Below are 18,764 nucleotides of genomic sequence, written 5' to 3' on the forward strand. Positions count from 1 at the left end.
CTATTAGAAATCTAACATTAAACCCTAATTTTATTCTCCATTGTTTCTCACTCAACCTTTCAAGGTCTTCATCTTTTAAGTTTATTCTTACCCAAATCTCACATTAGTTTATTATTTGAATCCTTCGTCATTATTGTGGAAGATTTGAGAGATGAAAGCCCATATTTTGATATTTAATGACAAAATGACAACAAATTATGTTTAAAATCGTTTTTTAGCACTATTTTAAAATTGTTTTTTTGGTTCGAAAGTTGAAGTTCGAATGACAGAAAATTGTTTGATTTACTACTATTGAATTGCGGGTTCTCATACAAAAAATCAATGGGCTCATTTGGGAACTTGGCTATTTCAGTTGGCTTTTTGACCATTTTAGCCTGACTAAAAAAGTTGTGTTTAGGATGATAGTTGTTTTTTTTTTTTTTCTAATTGATTTGATAGTTATGAGAGAAAAAATGAAATGATTATGATTTAAATGTGATATTTTATTTTTATTGGCTATTTTAGCATTATTATTTATTTATTTTTGTCTTTATTGGCTATTTTAACCTCAAACCATCACTCCAAACACCCTCAGTATCGGTTACGTTGCAAACCATTACCAAACAACCAAAAAAATGTTTCCAAAATGGTAACAAAAAAATTGAATAACCATAACCATTATCGCACATGTTACTTATAACGATTCCGGTTTTGAACTGATCCTTGTTGTATTCCGGGCTCAAGTTTCATGATTCTATATTGTTGTTTTTGTACCTTTTTCCTTATTCTTCATTGAAGTTGAGTTTTGGAACGTCTTGGTTGTGTTTGAATTAGGTTGGTTGCTAGTTGGTTCAAATTGTTGTAGTCTAGATTTTGGCCTCTTTGCTCGAGCGAGGCTTCTTACACTCGAGCGAGCTTTATGAACTCCCAGTACTTCTGCAAACCTGCAAATATACTGGGAGGGTATTGTTCTTCACTCGAGCGAGGACTTTTGTGCTCGAGCAACGATCTTCTGCCTGTAAAACTTCTAGGAGAGTGTATTTTGCATTCGAGCGAGGTGACTTATTTGTGTCTGGTCATTCGAGCGACAACTCTTGCGCTCAAGCGAGCTGCATGTATATCAATTCGTAAAAACACCTTTTTTACATCACTTTTTGATATCTCTTCTCTCAAAAACCCTAGACCGACCCTCTCTCTCTCTCTAGAACACCATTTCTCTCTACAAATACACCTAGATTAAGGATTTTTTACCATACTCTCTTTGATAAAAAGATAGAGCATTGCTAGAGCTCCGTTTTGACCCGAATAAAGCTTGGTTTCGATGCTCTTGAAGTTTCTTCTTTGCTCTCTTGGTCTTCTAAGTTTGAGGTAGGGGTTTTCTACACTTTCATATGGTTTTTAACTTAGCTATTTGATGTTGTATGGACAAGATTGAGATTTGGAGGATTTTAGACAAACCTAGGGTTTTGATTTAAAATCTCAAGGGGGTTTTTCGAATGAATGTAATGGAAATGGTTATGGGAGTAGATATGAACTTGTATTGTGTTAAAATAATTGATTTTGGTATTTGGGATGAACTTGGAAAAAATGATAGCTTATGATTCAAATGATTATTTTGTATAAATAATGGAATTGGTAGTGAAAGTGTAAAATTGGGAGGTTGTTTATATAAATGGTGGAGCTAGATATGTATTATCTTGCACTTATAGAAATTTGGATAATTTATTTGTTATACATATTGTATATCTGTTTTGGACAATCGGTAGAGGATAGTTATGATTATTGTAAAAATTACATAAGAATTAGGCGAATTGAAACTAATCTCTTATTGTTGTCATTTAATATAATTGTGTTATAATACATTGTACATGTATGATATTTGGGAGGAGAAAGAAGATGTACTCCATATGTGGGAAGAGAAAGGGTATGGACTCCATTGAATTAAGTTGGCCTGTGTGTCCTGGGTGTAAGTCCCTAAAATCGTGCATATACATGGGTGTCGATTCCCGTAGACGAAATTTTCGTAAAATGGCAAATTGAAGTGTAGACCCAGTCCTGAGATTTTTGGGGCCCAAAGCCGATAATCAACTACTAAATTTATGGGGTCCTTCACATTTTTTTTTATTGAATGAAAAAAAAATTAAAGTAAAGGACAAAAGATTTGTATTAAAATCACAAAAAATACTTAGCATTACATTATAACAACTAATAAGTATCACTTGATCCTCACTTTTCTTGCATTTTTAAAAGTAAATAAATCAATCATACTTGTATAATCTAGTTTTTTTGCAAAATCATTTTCAATGGATAACAAGGCTAATTCATTCAATCTTTCTTGTGACATGGTTGATCGAAGGTAATTTTTGATGATTTTTAACTTTGAAAAGCTTCTTTCCCCCGATGCAATTATAATTGGAATAGTCAAAAGTATCCTATAAGCAACCCAAGAATTTAGGAAACAATTTGCCATCAACTGCAGATGATTGAGCACTTCAATTGGTTTATTGACTTCTTTTAGCAATCTCTCTTTCAAGACTTTTAGATCCATCAATAAATCTCTTCCATCAATATCGGAAATCTCACCCATCAATATCGGAAATCTCACCATGTTTTAAAAATTCTTCAAGGTTCACACACCCCACCTTCAACGATTCATCACTGCATTTTTTCAAGTCAAACAAAAAGCCAAAGTTTACCTCATATACTTTGAATTGTTCGAACTTATTTTTGAGTGAACAAAGGGCTTTATCAACAAAATAAAGGAAGTAACCAACTCTAAATGATTCTTTAGCCGACTGGGTCACCTCTTCGCTAACATTCTCATCAAATTGTTTCTTTCTAGAAATGATGCGATTTTCAACAAATGTAGGTTCAATTTCCAATTCACTTGCCATTTCTTTAGCTTTAACCATAGCCTCCATGAAACCAACTTCTCTATACATTGCAACATACCTAACAAGCCCATCTAGCTGCTTTACAGCAACTGCTATATCCATATCTTCACTTTGAAGAAGCTTGCTAACAGAGTTCACATGAAACAACAAATTGTACCAAATTACAATACCAAACAAATTGTACCAAATTACAATATTTTTTTAGATCAAAATTCAAAACAAGAGCACCACCACTTAACAAAATACAAAGCTTTTAGATTATGTGACGTGAACTATTAAACTTAAACAAATTCTTCTTGATGATGTATACCAATATTATAATAGCAATTAATTGTGCAAAAGACAAGACAAATATTTAATTAATTGAATAGAAAAAAAAAATCTACTTGTGCTTGTTGTGCTGAGATCAAAATATTTTTTAGATCAAAATTCAAAACAAGAGCACCACCACTTAACAAAACACAAAACTTTTAAATTATGTGATGTGAACTATTAAACTTAAATAAATTCTTCTAGATGATGTAAATACCAATATTATAATAGCAATTAATTGTGTAAAAGACAAGATAAATATTTAATTAATTGAATAGAAAGAAAAAAAAAATTTACCTCTGCTTGCTGCTTCGTCCGTGTATGCTACTGCTTCGTTGAATCGTTGCTTTGCTTTGTTGGCTTGGTTGGGTTGGTGGTGTGTGCTATCAAACAAATGTAGGGAATGTTGGATTAAGAGAAGATAGGGTTAGAGGAAGGCTTGGGCTGCTGGTGTGTGCTATCAAACAAAAAGGGGCCTTTCAAACTGTTGGGCTGGGCCTTAACTGTTGGCCTTTTAATGGGTCAAAAAAATTAAGTTAGTTTGGGCCTTTTTAAATTTTTTTTTTAGACTTAAAACATATCTAACATATTATACTCACTTATAATAGGAGGGGGCCCCTATTTTGGGCCTATTTTGAGGGGCCCTAAGCCATGGCCTTGTGGGCCTATGGTCAGGGGCGGGCCTGTTGAAGTGTTATGTATTGATTGTGTATGTTTGAGAATCACTGAGTTGTAGTCTCAATTGGGTGGTCTGGATCATAAGGAACATGACTCATGAATTGAGATGAAATGAATTGACATGAATAAAATTGAGATAAGACAGATTGGAATAAAAGAAATTGGCATATTATGATCTTGTAAGATGTGATTGATTTTATGATGGACATTAGGTGTACATTTCATGCTTATACCTTTGTTAAGATTCATATATTGTATTAAATTATTTCTACTGGGTTTTGGCTCACTCTATTGGGAAAAACTATTTTCAAGTGCTGGTGACATGCCTTCGCCAAGACAGTAGCTTGGAGAGACTTGGAGCAAGGGCTCATTTTTTTTGTATATAATTTGAAAAGCCAAGGACTTTAACTATATTGAGCTAGACTTATTTCGTTGTGACCAAGGAATGACTTGGAAAGGTATAAACCGTTAGGGCATTTAAATATTTGTTCAACTCTCATCTTTTGATTATTTGTAACACATGCTGTAGATTTAGGATAGGACATTTATGAATGTATAACGTATATGTTACCATTTGTATATTAACTCTGATGAATGAAAGTATGTTGTTTCAATTGTATTTCGGCAAATGAGATGGGTTTGTCATGTTTATTTTGAGGCGTTACATTACTTAATTTGTATTAATGAAGTAAGCATTACAAGATTGCATTTACATAAATATAACCATAACCATCTAAAAAAAAATTATCTGTACACAAATATATATCAATATCAGCATAAATCTATACAAATATATGAACTATTAACATATTTCACTGAATCTTCATGAAATTTTACCTTTAAATAATGGAAGTGCTTTCAACAATAGAGGTCTGAAAGAATTTTGCCAACGAAATGAAGCTTCGACAATGGAAGTCTGATAGAATTTCTCCTACAAATGGATAACTCTATGATTGAGTAGGTGTGTGTACACTTCTGATTTTTTCATCATGAACTTGGAATAATTGTATGTGCTTGTGTGTGGAGTGAAAAAATTATAATTTTTTAAGTGTGAATTGAAAGAGATATGCACTGAGAGTAAATGTGTGAAAATAGAATTTTCCAAAATCAGAAGTGCTTCTCTCCTGTTGGGCCAAGCTAGGTTGATTGTAAGCCCTTGATAATAGAAATCATTGTAGAGTCTGTGAAGTATATTATTATTACAACAAATAATAATAATAATTAAATAATTATAAGTATATAATCATATTACATTTGTTATATAAAAATAAACAATAAATATAATTTTAGCAATAGATCATTCACTATTTTAAACACAAATGTAATCTAATTATGAATTTACAATTGTCTTATCTATTTAATTTCTTGTAAGAATGATCTACTCAACATATCTCATAAAATGAACAATTTAAATTATTGAATTAATCCCCATAATGGGCTTACAAAAGCCCAATAGCACCTTTAGTTGGCACTACCAATTGGAGAGAAGCCTTACTCGTAAAAATGGTTTTTGAGTCTTGCTATTTGGGCTCTTTGACTTTATTAGGTTTGTTATTTAAAAATAGAGAACTTACTGATAAGTCTCATACATAAAATTCAAAATCCATCTAGTCTCAAAACAAAATAGTCGGACTAATTAGTCTTATATGTTTTTAATTGTTACCAATTTTTTTATATTTTTTTTTTAAAAAAAATTAAAGACACTGCTACATCCCACCACCACCGGACTTCCATCAGACAATCATTAACGACTCGCCGAAATGTTCAACATCATTGGAAAGTCGCCGGAATATCACCGAAAATTCGCCGAAGTATCATCGGAATGTTTTGAACATCACTGGAAGTCGTTGACATGTCTAGAATGTTCGCCGGATATTAAGAATATCGCCGGAAACTCATCGAAATATCTAGAATATCGCTGAAGAAAAGAAGAAGAATAAACTGAGAAATTAAAGTGAAAAAAATATAATAAAATATGCTAAATATTGATAAACTAAAATAAGAAAAAAAATCTAAGAACAATAAACAACAACAATGGAAAAAAAAACATATGTTATTTTCAATTTTTATAGGGTTTAAGCAAATAATTTCTAATATTGTTCAAATTGAAAATTTGTTTTTGGTTTTGTGTTCCAAACGCATTTTCACCCACTGATTTGAGTGTGGTGTTTGTTTTGAACTTTCAAATTATAATTTCACACCCATTTTTGAAAACTCCTTTCCAGGTAGGAAAATTTGGCTAACCCAAATGTTCGGTCGGTTGACCAAAACAGTGTTCGTTTTTTTTTTTGGCACCTGTTATTTTTATATTGTAAATAAAAAATATTTTCAATTTTTTTTTTTAATTTTTATATAAGCTTTGAATAGAATTTTGGATTGTGTGTTTGGTTAAGAGTTGTAAGTTTTTGAATCAAATAACTTTTCTAATTTTAAAAACTCAAAACTCCCTCCAAAACTCAATTTAAAACTCATAACCAAACAAATTTTTCACATTCAAATCATAATTCTAAAACTCACAAACTCAAAATACAACTCTATTCTCAAATCATATTTAGTAAACTCAACCAAATGCTACCTAAGTTTTGAAACTGTAAAATGTTACAGTTTGAAAGTATGATTCTATTAAGTATTTATTTTTATTAATCAAACTGAAAAACATGTTATAAAGCTGTAAAAATTTACAATTCTAAAGAATGACTCATTTCAGCACACAAAAAAAAACTGAAACTGTAAAATTTTACAATTTTCACCACCTGCAATTAAAACTCGAAAATAACTTATTTAGAACTTGAAAATTTTCTCCATTATAACAGGAAAATAGAAGTGTGTAACACAAAAAAAAAATAAACTTTGCTTGTTTTTGATTTTTCAAAAACACTTTTTAGAAAATTCTACTTTCTTGTTTTTCGTGTTTTTTTGTTTTCACTGAATTTTTTAATATTTTAAGCAATTTTTTTAATATTTAGATACACCTAATATAAATACACATAAAAAGTATAAGTTTTGTGAAAAAAATCTTTTAAAAATTTACTACATACAAAAAATACGAGAATTCAGTATATTTTTCATATTTTTATGCATTTATTAATTTTTTCAAATATTTTTTCATAAATTTTTTACTTTTTAGATACATCTAAGTAAGGTGCATCTAAAAAATTTAAAAAAAGCTTAAAATTTTAAAAATATTCACTAAAACAAAAAAAAACACAAAAAACAAAAAACTCGATTTTCAAAAAACTTAATTCAAAAAACTCAAAGCAAGCACACAAATTAAAATTGAGAGATCGAAGGAAAGAAACAAATATAGAGAGATGCTGGTACTCCGACAACTATTTTTTAGTTTAGATCTAGCCGGATCTAATGTGGATTTACTCATATTCTTTTATCGGAAACTCATCTCTTTCGTTGTCGGTGAACACGAAACAAGAAGTTGGTGCTTGGTGGTTGCCCGTGAACTCCAATCAATAGTGATTGTTGGTCGTTGGTGACTATAGATTAGAAAGAGAAAGAAAAGAAGAAAGGCGTGATCATCGTCGTCACTGATATCAGAGAAAAAGATATAAAAAGAAGAAGTAAGATATAGAGAAAGAGGAAAAGATAAATGGATATAGGATTTTTAAGTCTATTTAAAAGGTTTTGAGATTAAATAGAATACACATTTTTCAAAAAGGACTTGTGGGTAATTTGCCATTTAAAAAATTAGCATTGGTTGTAAATGTGATATTTTATAATTATATATATATATATATTTGGACAATTTGATGCATAGAGAAAATCGTTTGTTTATTTTGGATTTTTTGTTAAATAAATAAAAAATTATTTAGCAATTATTCAATATAGAGGCAATTTTTGTAAAATAAAGTGTGACATTATTTATACCAAATAAGATGCACGCTTTATATAATACTAGCGTAATGATCAGTGTTTAAAGGCACTCCTAACACAAACAATACAATGCTTTTTACCTATAATATTAAAGAATAAATATATAAATTGTTTAATAATTTAACAATTATATATTTCAGTAATGCAAATTAAATAATCCAATTTAAGGGCAATATTCCAATATAAAGTTTAGAGAAATGCTATTCATCGCTATTTTTTTCACTACTTTGTTTCACTTCTTAAATATATTGATGCAATCGAAGTCATATGTATGTATAAGATCCATATTATTTAATAAATAATGGAATTTGTGGTGGCCAAATAAATGAAACTGAGTTATAAACTGGCCAAATACGAGTCAGCGGCCCATACTAGATCCATGGTCGCGGATAAGTCGGCCCATGCCAAGTCCAGTGGAGGACCATAGCCGAGTAAAACCAAGTTAAAGGGCCGTCAAAGCCAAATACCCCAATGGGCTGTATATAAGGCCCATGAATGAGGTCAAAGCCCAGGCGGAGGCAATGGGCCCTGAGAGGGTCCCTGGGGGAACAATATAAAAGAAAGGAGAGGAGAAGGAGGAGATGATTCTGTTTTTTGGACGAGAGAGTATTCCTAAACCCATTACACCACAATTGGCGTCGTTTGTGGGAATCAAACCCAACACAACGTGGCATTGAGCAGATTTGCGGCTCTTAGAAGTCGGCAAAGGAGTGCTACCTTACTGCTTCAATCAAAAAGCTAAGGGAGGTGGAAGTAAATTCCATCGAAATTCCGAATCGAGAAAGCCTCGAGGACATTGAGAAACCTCCCGCCGATAAGGCGATCGAGGATCTTGATCGGATTGGACTTGCAAATGAACTAGATAAGTTCTTTCTAATTGGCACACGTCTCAACGCCAATGACCGCCAAGAGTTAATTTCATTCCTACTTGGCAATATTGATGTATTCGCCTGAATGCCTTACGAGATGCTGGACGTGGACCCTAGTGTGGTATAACACCATTTGAATGTTGATCCAAAGGCTAAGCCTGTCATCCAGAAGAGCCATCGATCTGCAGCCGAGCACACTTCGGCCGTTGTTGCTGAAGTCGATAAACTTTTAGAGGCCGGCATAATCCGTGAAGTGAATTACCGTACCTGGCTATCCAACACAGTTGTTGTTAAGAAGAAAAACTAATCCTGGCGTATCTGCGTGGATTTCACGAACCTCAATAAGGTCTGTCCCAAGGATTATTTCTCTTTCCCCAGAATCGACCAACTAGTTGACACAGCTACCCACCATCAACGTATGAGTTTCTTGAAAGAGTACAGGGGTTATCACCAAATCGCCATGCATCCTAAAGACTAGGAAAAAATGGCATTCCTTATCATGAGGGGCACTTATTGTTATAAAGTCATGCCCTTCAGCCAGAAGAATGCCGGGACAACTTACCAGAGGCTTGTCACTACAATGTTTAAAGAGTAACTCGGCTATACCATGGAAGTGTATATCGACGACATGGTGGTAAAGTCCAAAGAAAAGCATACCCACTTGGTCGACTTGTCCATAACCTTTGATATTCTCCGAAAGTACAGGATGGAACTTAATGTCTCAAAGTGTGCGTTTGGCATTGGATCCGGCACATTCCTTGGCTATATTGTGAACCATCATGGATTAGAGGCCAACCCGAATCAAATTACGGCAATCCTGGAACTCGACTCACCTTAATTGGCCAAAGAAGTGCAAAAGTCAATGGGGATGGCTGCAACTCTCAACAGATTCATCAGCCGTTCTTCGGATCGGTGTTAACTGTTTTTTTACACCCTTTGGCAAGAAAAGGCATTTCACTGTACCCCTGACTGCCAGTCTACCCTCTATAGATTGAAAGCATATCTCTGTTTGATACTGCTTTTAACAACTCTTTCACTGGACGACCTACTCATCCCGTATCTTGCGGTATCGGATCGGGCAATCAGCACCGTGTTGCTGAAAGAAGAGCTAGGTGAGAAAGGCCCATCTTCTATGTTAATAAGGCAATGGTAGACACCGAGACACGGTATCTACCATTGGAGAAGCTGATTCTGGCCCTTATGGTGGCCGCTAGGAAGTTAATGCACTATTTCCAAGCCCATATAATAACTGTACTGACGGACTACTATCTTCGAACAATACTTTGTAGTGTGGAATCATTAGGGCGTGTTTCGAAATGGGCTTTAGAACTCAGCCAGTACGACATCCAATTCTCTCTTAGGACGGCTGTCAAAGCTCAGGTTTTGGCTGACTTTGTTGTCGAGTTCACTAGTTGTCATGCCACAACCAGCCTTCTAATCCCAACAAGAGTGGCGAATGTACGTCGGGGATATTTGACAGATGTACTGCGATGGTTTATACAACCAACGTAGTAGTGAGGCAGGAGTAGTGATTATGACCCCTAAGGGCGCGATAAACGAGCAAGCAGTAAAACTTGGTTTCGATGCATTAAATAACGAGGTCGAGTACGAGGCTTTGTTAGTCGGCCTCCGCAATGCGCTTCGCCTGGGCACCAAGCGATTACAAGTCTTCTGCGATTCAAAGCTAGTCATCAATCAATTGAGGGGAGAGTATGCAGCTGAGAACGACCGAATGATAGCTTACATGAAGATGACAAATTCACTGCTCATACAGTTCGACCATCACGAGCTGAATCAGATTACCCGTGACCAAAATACCCATGCAGATGCCCTCGCCTGCTTGGTTTCTACCATCAATTTAGAAGTCAAATGAACCATTGAGATGGGATTCGTCCCCGAGTCAAGTATTTGCCACCCTGAATCTGTTAGTGTCAATGTCATTGATTTGGGGCCGAGTTGGATGGACCCCATCATCGTATTTTTATCCTCGAAATAGTTGTCAACAGATAAGAAAGAGACCCATAAGCTGCGAAACAAGTCCCTACACTATTATTTGGATCCCCATGGAAAGCTCTACAAGAAGTCTTTATTAGGGTCGTATTTGGAATGTGTGCATCCAGACCTAGTGGAGGATTTTTTAGCTTAGATACATAAGGGCAGTTATAGTGCCTGTTCTGGAGGACGTTCACTGGCCCATTGAGCCGTAACCTAGGGGTATTACTGACCCACCATGCGAGCTGATGCAGAGAATTATGTAAAAAATTGTGAACAATGCCAAAAATTCTTCCCCTTGACTCACTTGCCCCAGAAGAATTGAATACCGTCACTAGCCCTTAGTCTTTTGCCCAATGGGGATTGGACATCGTCGGACCACTCCCAAGGGCAACAGAGAGTAAACGGTTCTTGATTGTCGTAATGGATTGCTTCACAAAGTGGGTTGAGGCGGAACCATTGACGCATATCCAAGACATAGATGTGAAACGTTTCGTATGGAGGAACATTATAACACGATTCGGCATACCGTGAGCACTTATTTTCTACAACGGCACCCAATTCGATTGCGGTGTCTATCGTAAATTGTGCGACACATATGGTATACAACCGTACTTCTCCTCACCAGCTTATTCGCAGAGCAATAGCTAGGCTGAGGCCACCAATAGAGTGATCCTGGATGGAATCAAGAAGCGCTTAGAAAAGGCCAAAGGGAAGTGGGTTGAAGAACTGCCCAGTGTACTGTGGGCTCATCGCACCACGCCAAGGCGACCTACCAGTGAAACACCATTCGCTTTGTGTTTTGGTACAGAAGCCATTATTCCTCTTGAAATCAGCCTGTCTACTTTAGGATCAAAGGCCTTTGACACGGGCCAAAATGATATGATGTTGGCCTTAGACCTCAATTTGATTGAAGAGCGTCGTGATTGAGCTCTTGTGTATATGGTACGATACCAACAGCAGCTTGCCAAATCGTACAACCAGTGCATGCAGCAGCGCCGTTACATCCCAGGGGAATTGGTTCTCAAGAAGGTGCTTCTTGCCACCAAAAATCCAGCAGACGGCAAACTAGACTCCAACTGTAACGGTCCTTACCGTGTTGACTCAATTGCTGGGGTAGAAGCATATCGGCTCTCGGATATGGCCGGCAAGAAGCTTTCCCGACCATGGAATGCGACTCACTTGCGCAAATTTTACCATTAAATGGCATGGAATGAATCTTCATGGCTCATATTTGTTCGGTTCTTACTCTAATGATTAACCGAATATGCTTCCGAATTGGCTATTACAAAAGACTCCGAATTCGGAGCGCCACTCGTGCAAGCCACGATCGGCCGAATAAGCCTCCTAATTTAGAGTGCCTTTGTGTTTGCACAATTGGCCATTACAAAAGACTTCGAATTCGGAGAGCCCCTCGTGCAAGACATGATCGGCCAAATAAGCCTTAGAATTCAGAGCGCCTTTTGTGCTTGGCACAATTGGCCATTACAAACAAAAGACTCCAAATTCGGAGCGCCCCTCGTGCAAGCCATGATTAGCCGAATAAGTCTTCGAATTCAGAGCGCCCTTTGTGCTTGCACAATTGGCCATTATAAAAGAATTCGAATTTGGAGTGCCCCTCGTGTAAGCCACGATCAGCCGAATAAGCCTCCCAATTCGGAGTGCCCTTTGTGCTTGCACAATTGACCATTACAAAAGACTCCAAATTCGGAGCACCTCTCGTGCAATCCACGATCGGCCGAATAAGCCTCCGAATTCAGAGCGCTCTTTGCGTTTGCACAATTGGTCATTACAAAAGACTTTGAATTCGGAGTGCCCCACATGCAATCTATGATTGGCCGAATAAGCCTCTGAATTCAGAGCGTCCTTTGTGCTTGCACAATTGGCCATTACAAAAGACTCCGAATTTAGAGTGCCCCTCGTACAAGCCATGATCGGCCGAATAAGCCTCTGAATTCAGAACACCCTGTGTATTTGGTGCAATTGGCTGTTACTCCGAACTCTAAGTCGAGTTAAATGCATAATTGGCAATTGGCAATCTGTAACCGACGGAATACCATATCATGATCAGGATTGGACTTTTCCGAATTAAGTATACAATTCATACAAGTGACATCATATTGTATGAAAGAAACAAACACAATAGGAATTAAAGTAACTTGAGTTTTATTACAACAAATGGCAACATTTGTTATAAAGCTAAATTACTGCACTGTGTGAAAGGTAGCCACAGCATCCCCATCGTTCGCCTCCTCTTCCTTGTCAGTTTTCTCAGCATCATAGGCTTCGAATGGAAATTCATAACTTTGGTATAGGGGTGACGCCGAGTCAATACCCGCGGCCTGAAGAGCCTTAAGCCATCCGTGTTTGAAACCACGGTTCTCACAGCGACAGACATCATCGGCTAGCTTCTCCTTGGCCTTCTCTATGCCGACTTTTTGCCTGTCAAAGAAGCCTTCCTCATACGCGCAGGATCGTATGGCCTCTTTTGCAAACATGACGGCCGTGTCCCTATCGGCTATAGCATGGTCTATCAGCTGCTGGTTTATTCTGTCAGCAACGACTATATTCGCCGACCTTGCGGGTTGCTTCTCAACAGCTCTAGTTCTACGCATCTTGCTCTCCACCTTCTCGGCACGGCGTTCCAAATCTTGAATCCACCTATTCTTTTGAACAATTTCTTTTGAACAATTTCTTTTTTAGCGTCCCACAGCTGCATGCCGGTCTCATATGCACAATAGAGTCCCTTGATTAACCCATGGACACCATCTCTAAACACTTCATAGTCGCCTTGCTTGATCATAGATTGTTGTATTTCGGGTGGAAATATTTGCCGAGTAAAGTCCACCGCCACATTGGGAACGTGAATGATCGAGTCTGTTTCAGTCATGGGCTTATTGCCAATAAAGATAGCAAAGCTTAGAGGGCGTGACAATCTACTCGGCTTCTGTCGTATCGACTCCTGTGCACTTGCTGCCCTGGCATTGCCTTTTTGGTGTGCCCCACCTCTGGGCAATTTCTCCACCTAACTCTTCCTTGGAGACTTTCTTTGTCGATGGGGTGAACGTCGTCTCCCCCGTTCCACTAACGCTACAGTACTCACTCAGGAAGCTCATGATTCATTTTTACATCCAGCTCTGCCAAACTTTTTTCCTCGCCTTTATTGTTGAAAAATAGTCTGCTAGACATATGTTCACACTAATAACTGCGCAGATGTTTTTGCCTCTTCTACTTGACTTGCTGCTCACTGTGGCTGGATATCCCTTTTGTGGGCTGCACAAGGGCTATTTAATGACACCCCCTTCATTAATTACAAAATGCACCACTAATGATATGCCAGCGGTCGCTGCTTGTAATTGGCGGCGATCTCATGCTCAAATGGGTCAAGGGCAGGTATTTCTTATCTATTCGGCTCATCCATATGTGGTCGAATTACTCCACTGCCCCACTTGACCATGAAGGCTATATTCATGCTCAAATGGGTCAAGGGCAGATATTCTCATCTATTCGGTTCATTCATATGTGGCCAAATTACCCCACTGCCCCACTTAACCATGGAGGCTATGTTATGTAATCGGCGGCGGTCTCATGCTCAAATGGGGCAAGGGCAAATATTTCTCATCTATTTGGTTCATCCATATGTGGCCGAATTACTCCACTGCCCCACTTGACCATTCTCCACAGCGCGTTTTTTTTGCTTTGAGCATAGTTTGGTGCTTTGGACTGCTCATCTAACACCAGGCATACAAACACATACAAAAACGCAACCTGCAAACCATTACTATAATTTCCTTTTCATACACATGTCACTTCTCAGAATAGGCATTTTTCATTCATAAACTGTATACGAACAAAGTATCATTTTATTGATGAAAACCGCCCTAATACAAAACATTACTAAAATTATACTAATACTAAAACAACTACACATAAACAGCAAAAATAAACTGGCTATCGTCAAACATCTTCAAAGTCCTCTAGGTCTGATTCCAAAGGTTTAACCTCCAGCTGCTCGTATGGAATCGACAGATCAAGAGTCACTTTGGTAGTTGCCAAAGCTTTGAGCCAGCCATGCTTGAAGCCTTGGTTTTCAAACTTCAATGCTTCATCTATATATAATTCTTTGGCTTGAAGCTCGCTGGAATGAAATGTCTTGGCTGCATCTGCCTTTGCGCACTCTTGGGCCTTTTTTGTCTCCTCCAACTCGGCCATTAGTTTGGTATTCTCTATTTTGGCCAACTTCAACTTGCCGTCTATATAGGTAGCTGTAGACGTCCCGGGAAAATCCCGTTTTGTTCATTGGGCTCACTACAGTTCGGTCTCAAATGTCACGGTTCTGAATCTAATCTCACAAAGTGCAATGCAAGATCGATAAATCACCAAAGAGTCCAAATCCGGCAAATCGTTTTGAAAAATTGATTTTTGGAAAGAAGTGCCAAACATGGACTGCTTTTCCTGATACAGAGTCGCCATCTAAATATTTTATTTTGGGAGAATTTAGGAAACCCTGACTCGTGCCTAAGGCCACGTGTCCGTCATCACCAAAGTTGCCTCAGCTCGGGAACTTGGGTACGATTGGGGAAGGTCATGCAATGAGCACCCTCGTTCGCCCGATCAAAGATCGGCCTATACTAACATGATATGTTGTTTTTGAAGACACATGTGCTCTCATTCTGGTTATTAGTCTAGAATTACTATGTTATGCGCACAGCATACAAGTATAGACTAGATTGCCTAATTGGAACAAAACATCTCATGTTTGTTTTTGAAAGCGGTTTGCTACTCGCAAGTAGGCTAAAATGCGGATTTTGCCACCCTCAAGTGGGATTAGAACTCGCAATCAATGAATTGTTCCAATTCAAGTGATTCAACTTTCACCCACAAGCAATCAGGCAGTTATATCACATAAGTAGTTAGCTTCATGGTAAGCATGTTATCATGGCAGTCACTCACACACATGTAAGGATACTAAAGCGTAAACACTTACCGAGTACTCCGAGCCAAAACAGAAACTAATTAGTAATCAATGCATGATCCTAGTTCATGTTAAGATGGCTAATGCAACACATGTAAAATGCAACTAAGATAGGCTCGGCTATTCTAAGATGGCATATGAGATGCTACAGATAACATATATTCAACTTGGAATTGAAATACAATGCAGTTAGTATGATGCGCCGAGCCCGGTGCATGCAAGACAGATGAATGGATGCAAACATGCGAGTATAAGGATGCTAATTGAAACATGCCCTAAAATTAACCATCGTAAGTTGGTAAATAAAAAAGGAGAAAGAAGTGGGGGATGGAAGACATGCGTCACACACACGCACACTTATTACAAAATTTGCCCTCTCGATGGAGGGTCCGAATAAATAATACAGAACCAGCTAGCTAATCTAAGCTAATCTAATTAAACTAGTTATTACACGACGAAATGAATAACAAGTTACAACTACTTATTGCACAACATTAACTAAGTAAGTAATCTAAATGAGCATGCAAACTAAATGAATGTGGGCTGCCCCAACTCTGCTTTGAATGACAAAGATGCATGCATGCTTGAATTGCCTTGTTCGAAAATCCCTCGCGACGCCCCGGCTTGCCTCTGTTTGCAATTGACCTCAGAACACTACACAAAGCTCCAGAAGGCTGAAACTCCACCCTGGGAATCTGTGGGAAGGCTGCCGACCAACTATTGGCCTTGGAGACCACCTGCCGACCACTTTTGTGGTGGAAAACCAGAAAAGGTGGTCGGCTCGCCACTAAATTTGGTCGGCCGACCAGTTTCTGCCTCTGGTTTCTGGTTTTCTGCAACAGAAGGCAAGAGAGAGAGAGAGCAAAGTATTCACAACATATGTGTGCACGACCACTCTCCCTATCATTGCATAAGCTTAAGGGAGTGTAGTCCTTGATCCTCGGGTCACCAATCACACATCTCGATGCATGATGGCCGAGGAGTCAAATTGCACGACTCAATGTGAAATGAATGCACATACAAGCACCTAAAGCCAACAACTCCGTCATGGGTAGTCAAGAGTGTCGGCAACCGGGAATCAAGGCACGTTTCATAATTTCAAGCATGAAACGTCTCTCGTTCCCCGTGTTTGAACTAACCCCTATTCCAAACACAATGCAATAAACAAGGCATGCACCAATGCAACTCTAGCATGCAATCTTAATGCAATGCAACTAAGTCATGTAAACATGCAAGGGATAACATGCAAACATGTAACTAGCATACACAATGCTATGAACTATCAATGGCATACTCAATGCACATGACACTTAGCATACATAATGCACGTAGAAACTAACATACACAATGAGATGAACAAGGCATGCGCAATGCAATGATCAATCATGCGACAACATGGCATACTCAATGCTATGAACTATAATGGCATACTCAATGCAAAATGGACTTAAACCAAAATGGATGGGCCTCAGCCACACCAAAATCAGTGGCCAATAGATGATGGAAATAAGGCATCAAAACACATACGATCATGCACAATGCAACGACCCCAAGTCTAAGGCACAAAACACAACTTTCCAAACGCATTGAAAGGGTGAAATATGGAGTGCAATGACACATGTTTCAGCTCTGAAATGGCATACAAAATGACTTCGAATTATGCAAACAACTCATGTAATACATGTTGAATGGCTCAAGCATCGAAACTAGTGAAGTGTATTACACTATAGGCATGCAAGGCAATGCTCAAATGGCCAAACCAACTCTAAACAGACCCTATGCAGGCCCAAAACAATAGCAAAATGAGTTGGGATGATGGCTTGAAAGGTACAAAAATAAAGCTCATGCAATGGCTCACAAAATAGGGTATAAAAGCACAACGCTCAAGGGCACTTAAAGAGTGGAAAACATGGAAGTATGAAAGCCCTATATGCTCTGAAATATTATGTTCAATGATGCCAAAACATGAAAATACCTCAAGTTAAGCATGCAAGGGACTTCAAAACTCGAAGCTAGTCAAGGCTATTACACTACAAGCATGCATGGAAAGCATCTTTTGACCAAGAGGTCTCAAAACAGAGCTAAGGCAGCCCAAAATATGAACAAAATCAGGTTGGAGCATGGCCAAAATATGCTAGAATAGAGGGCCAAAACATCATGCATTCTAAGCTAGTAAACATGATTTACACTACAAGCATATGAAGCATGCGAGAGGCTACCAAACCAGCCAAAAATAGTCATGGCATGCTAAATGATGACCAAAAACCCATTGAAATATGACCAATACATGCAAGAATGACATGCTACTTTGATAAGCCACAAAAGGGATTACTCTACACATGCAAGAGGCAAACCCAAGGTGACCAAACCAGCCATAGAAAGAGTCTAGGCAGGCCCTAAAAGTCACCAAAAAGTGCCTGAACCGAGCCTTGAAAGTATGAAAACATATGCTCCTTTGATAGGCAAAAAATGCAAGCAAACAAGACCAAAAGAGAGAGGGTCACCCCTCTCTGATTTAGGGCCTCAAAACCACATGCCAACAACTGAAAATCCACTGGATTTCAGTGGCTAAAAGGCTATGCAAGGATTAACTCAAAGGCCTTATGGCATGGCACAAAACAAGGCCAAATAGGGCATGCAAGAGGAAAGATAACCCTCAGCACCAAAAGGGCCTTAAACAAACATGAAAAGCACTTAAATATGGAGCTTTTTTCAGTTGACAACAAAGCTCAAATAAGCATGCAAGTATGGCTAAGAGAGTGATCAAGACAAAGCTTAAAAAGAGAGAAAAGAGATTACCCTTGAAGCTCAGCAAAACTGGCAAGTTTTTCAGCCAAAAACCACCCTTTTAACCTCCAAAAATAACCTCTAGGAACCTCAGTTCAATGGTAAGGATGTATGGCTAAGAGTTGGGGTGTTAAAGGTCAAGAACAATACACACTTTTGGCTCAAAATATAGGGATATAGAGAGAGAGATGTGTTTGTGCCTTAGGAAATTTTCTGAACCTGATTCAAGGAGAGGGAAAGCCTCTCTTATAGAAGAAATAAAGGGTTCAAGTTTCTTGGAGAAGCTAAACTTGGATACAATCCCTCCATGCACGTGTATGGAGGATACAGTCTGTGTCCTCCAGCTGGCACAACTGGCATCCATTCAGTTAGACAAAACAAGAGGAAACCTGC

At 38.0% G+C, this 18,764-nt stretch overlaps 2 protein-coding genes across 2 annotated transcripts; one reads left to right on the forward strand and one right to left on the reverse strand.

The window, feature by feature from the left end:
- Positions 1-2,558: 2,558 nt before the first annotated feature.
- On the reverse strand, positions 2,559-2,975 carry LOC145818092 (uncharacterized). Its single transcript, XM_082912778.1, has one exon. The coding sequence runs from the start codon at positions 2,973-2,975 to the stop codon at positions 2,559-2,561; it is 417 nt and encodes a 138-aa protein (XP_082768904.1).
- Positions 2,976-9,763: 6,788 nt separating this feature from the next.
- Positions 9,764-10,490, forward strand: LOC145818106 (uncharacterized). Its single transcript, XM_082912780.1, has 2 exons — positions 9,764-9,997; positions 10,098-10,490. The coding sequence occupies exons 1-2, from the start codon at positions 9,764-9,766 to the stop codon at positions 10,488-10,490; spliced, it is 627 nt and encodes a 208-aa protein (XP_082768906.1).
- Positions 10,491-18,764: the final 8,274 nt, after the last annotated feature.

The sequence above is a fragment of the Camellia sinensis genome, chromosome 2, assembly GCF_055761805.1.
Source record: "Camellia sinensis isolate YWXY chromosome 2, ASM5576180v1, whole genome shotgun sequence".
In the NCBI taxonomy this organism is placed as follows: Eukaryota; Viridiplantae; Streptophyta; class Magnoliopsida; order Ericales; family Theaceae; genus Camellia; species Camellia sinensis.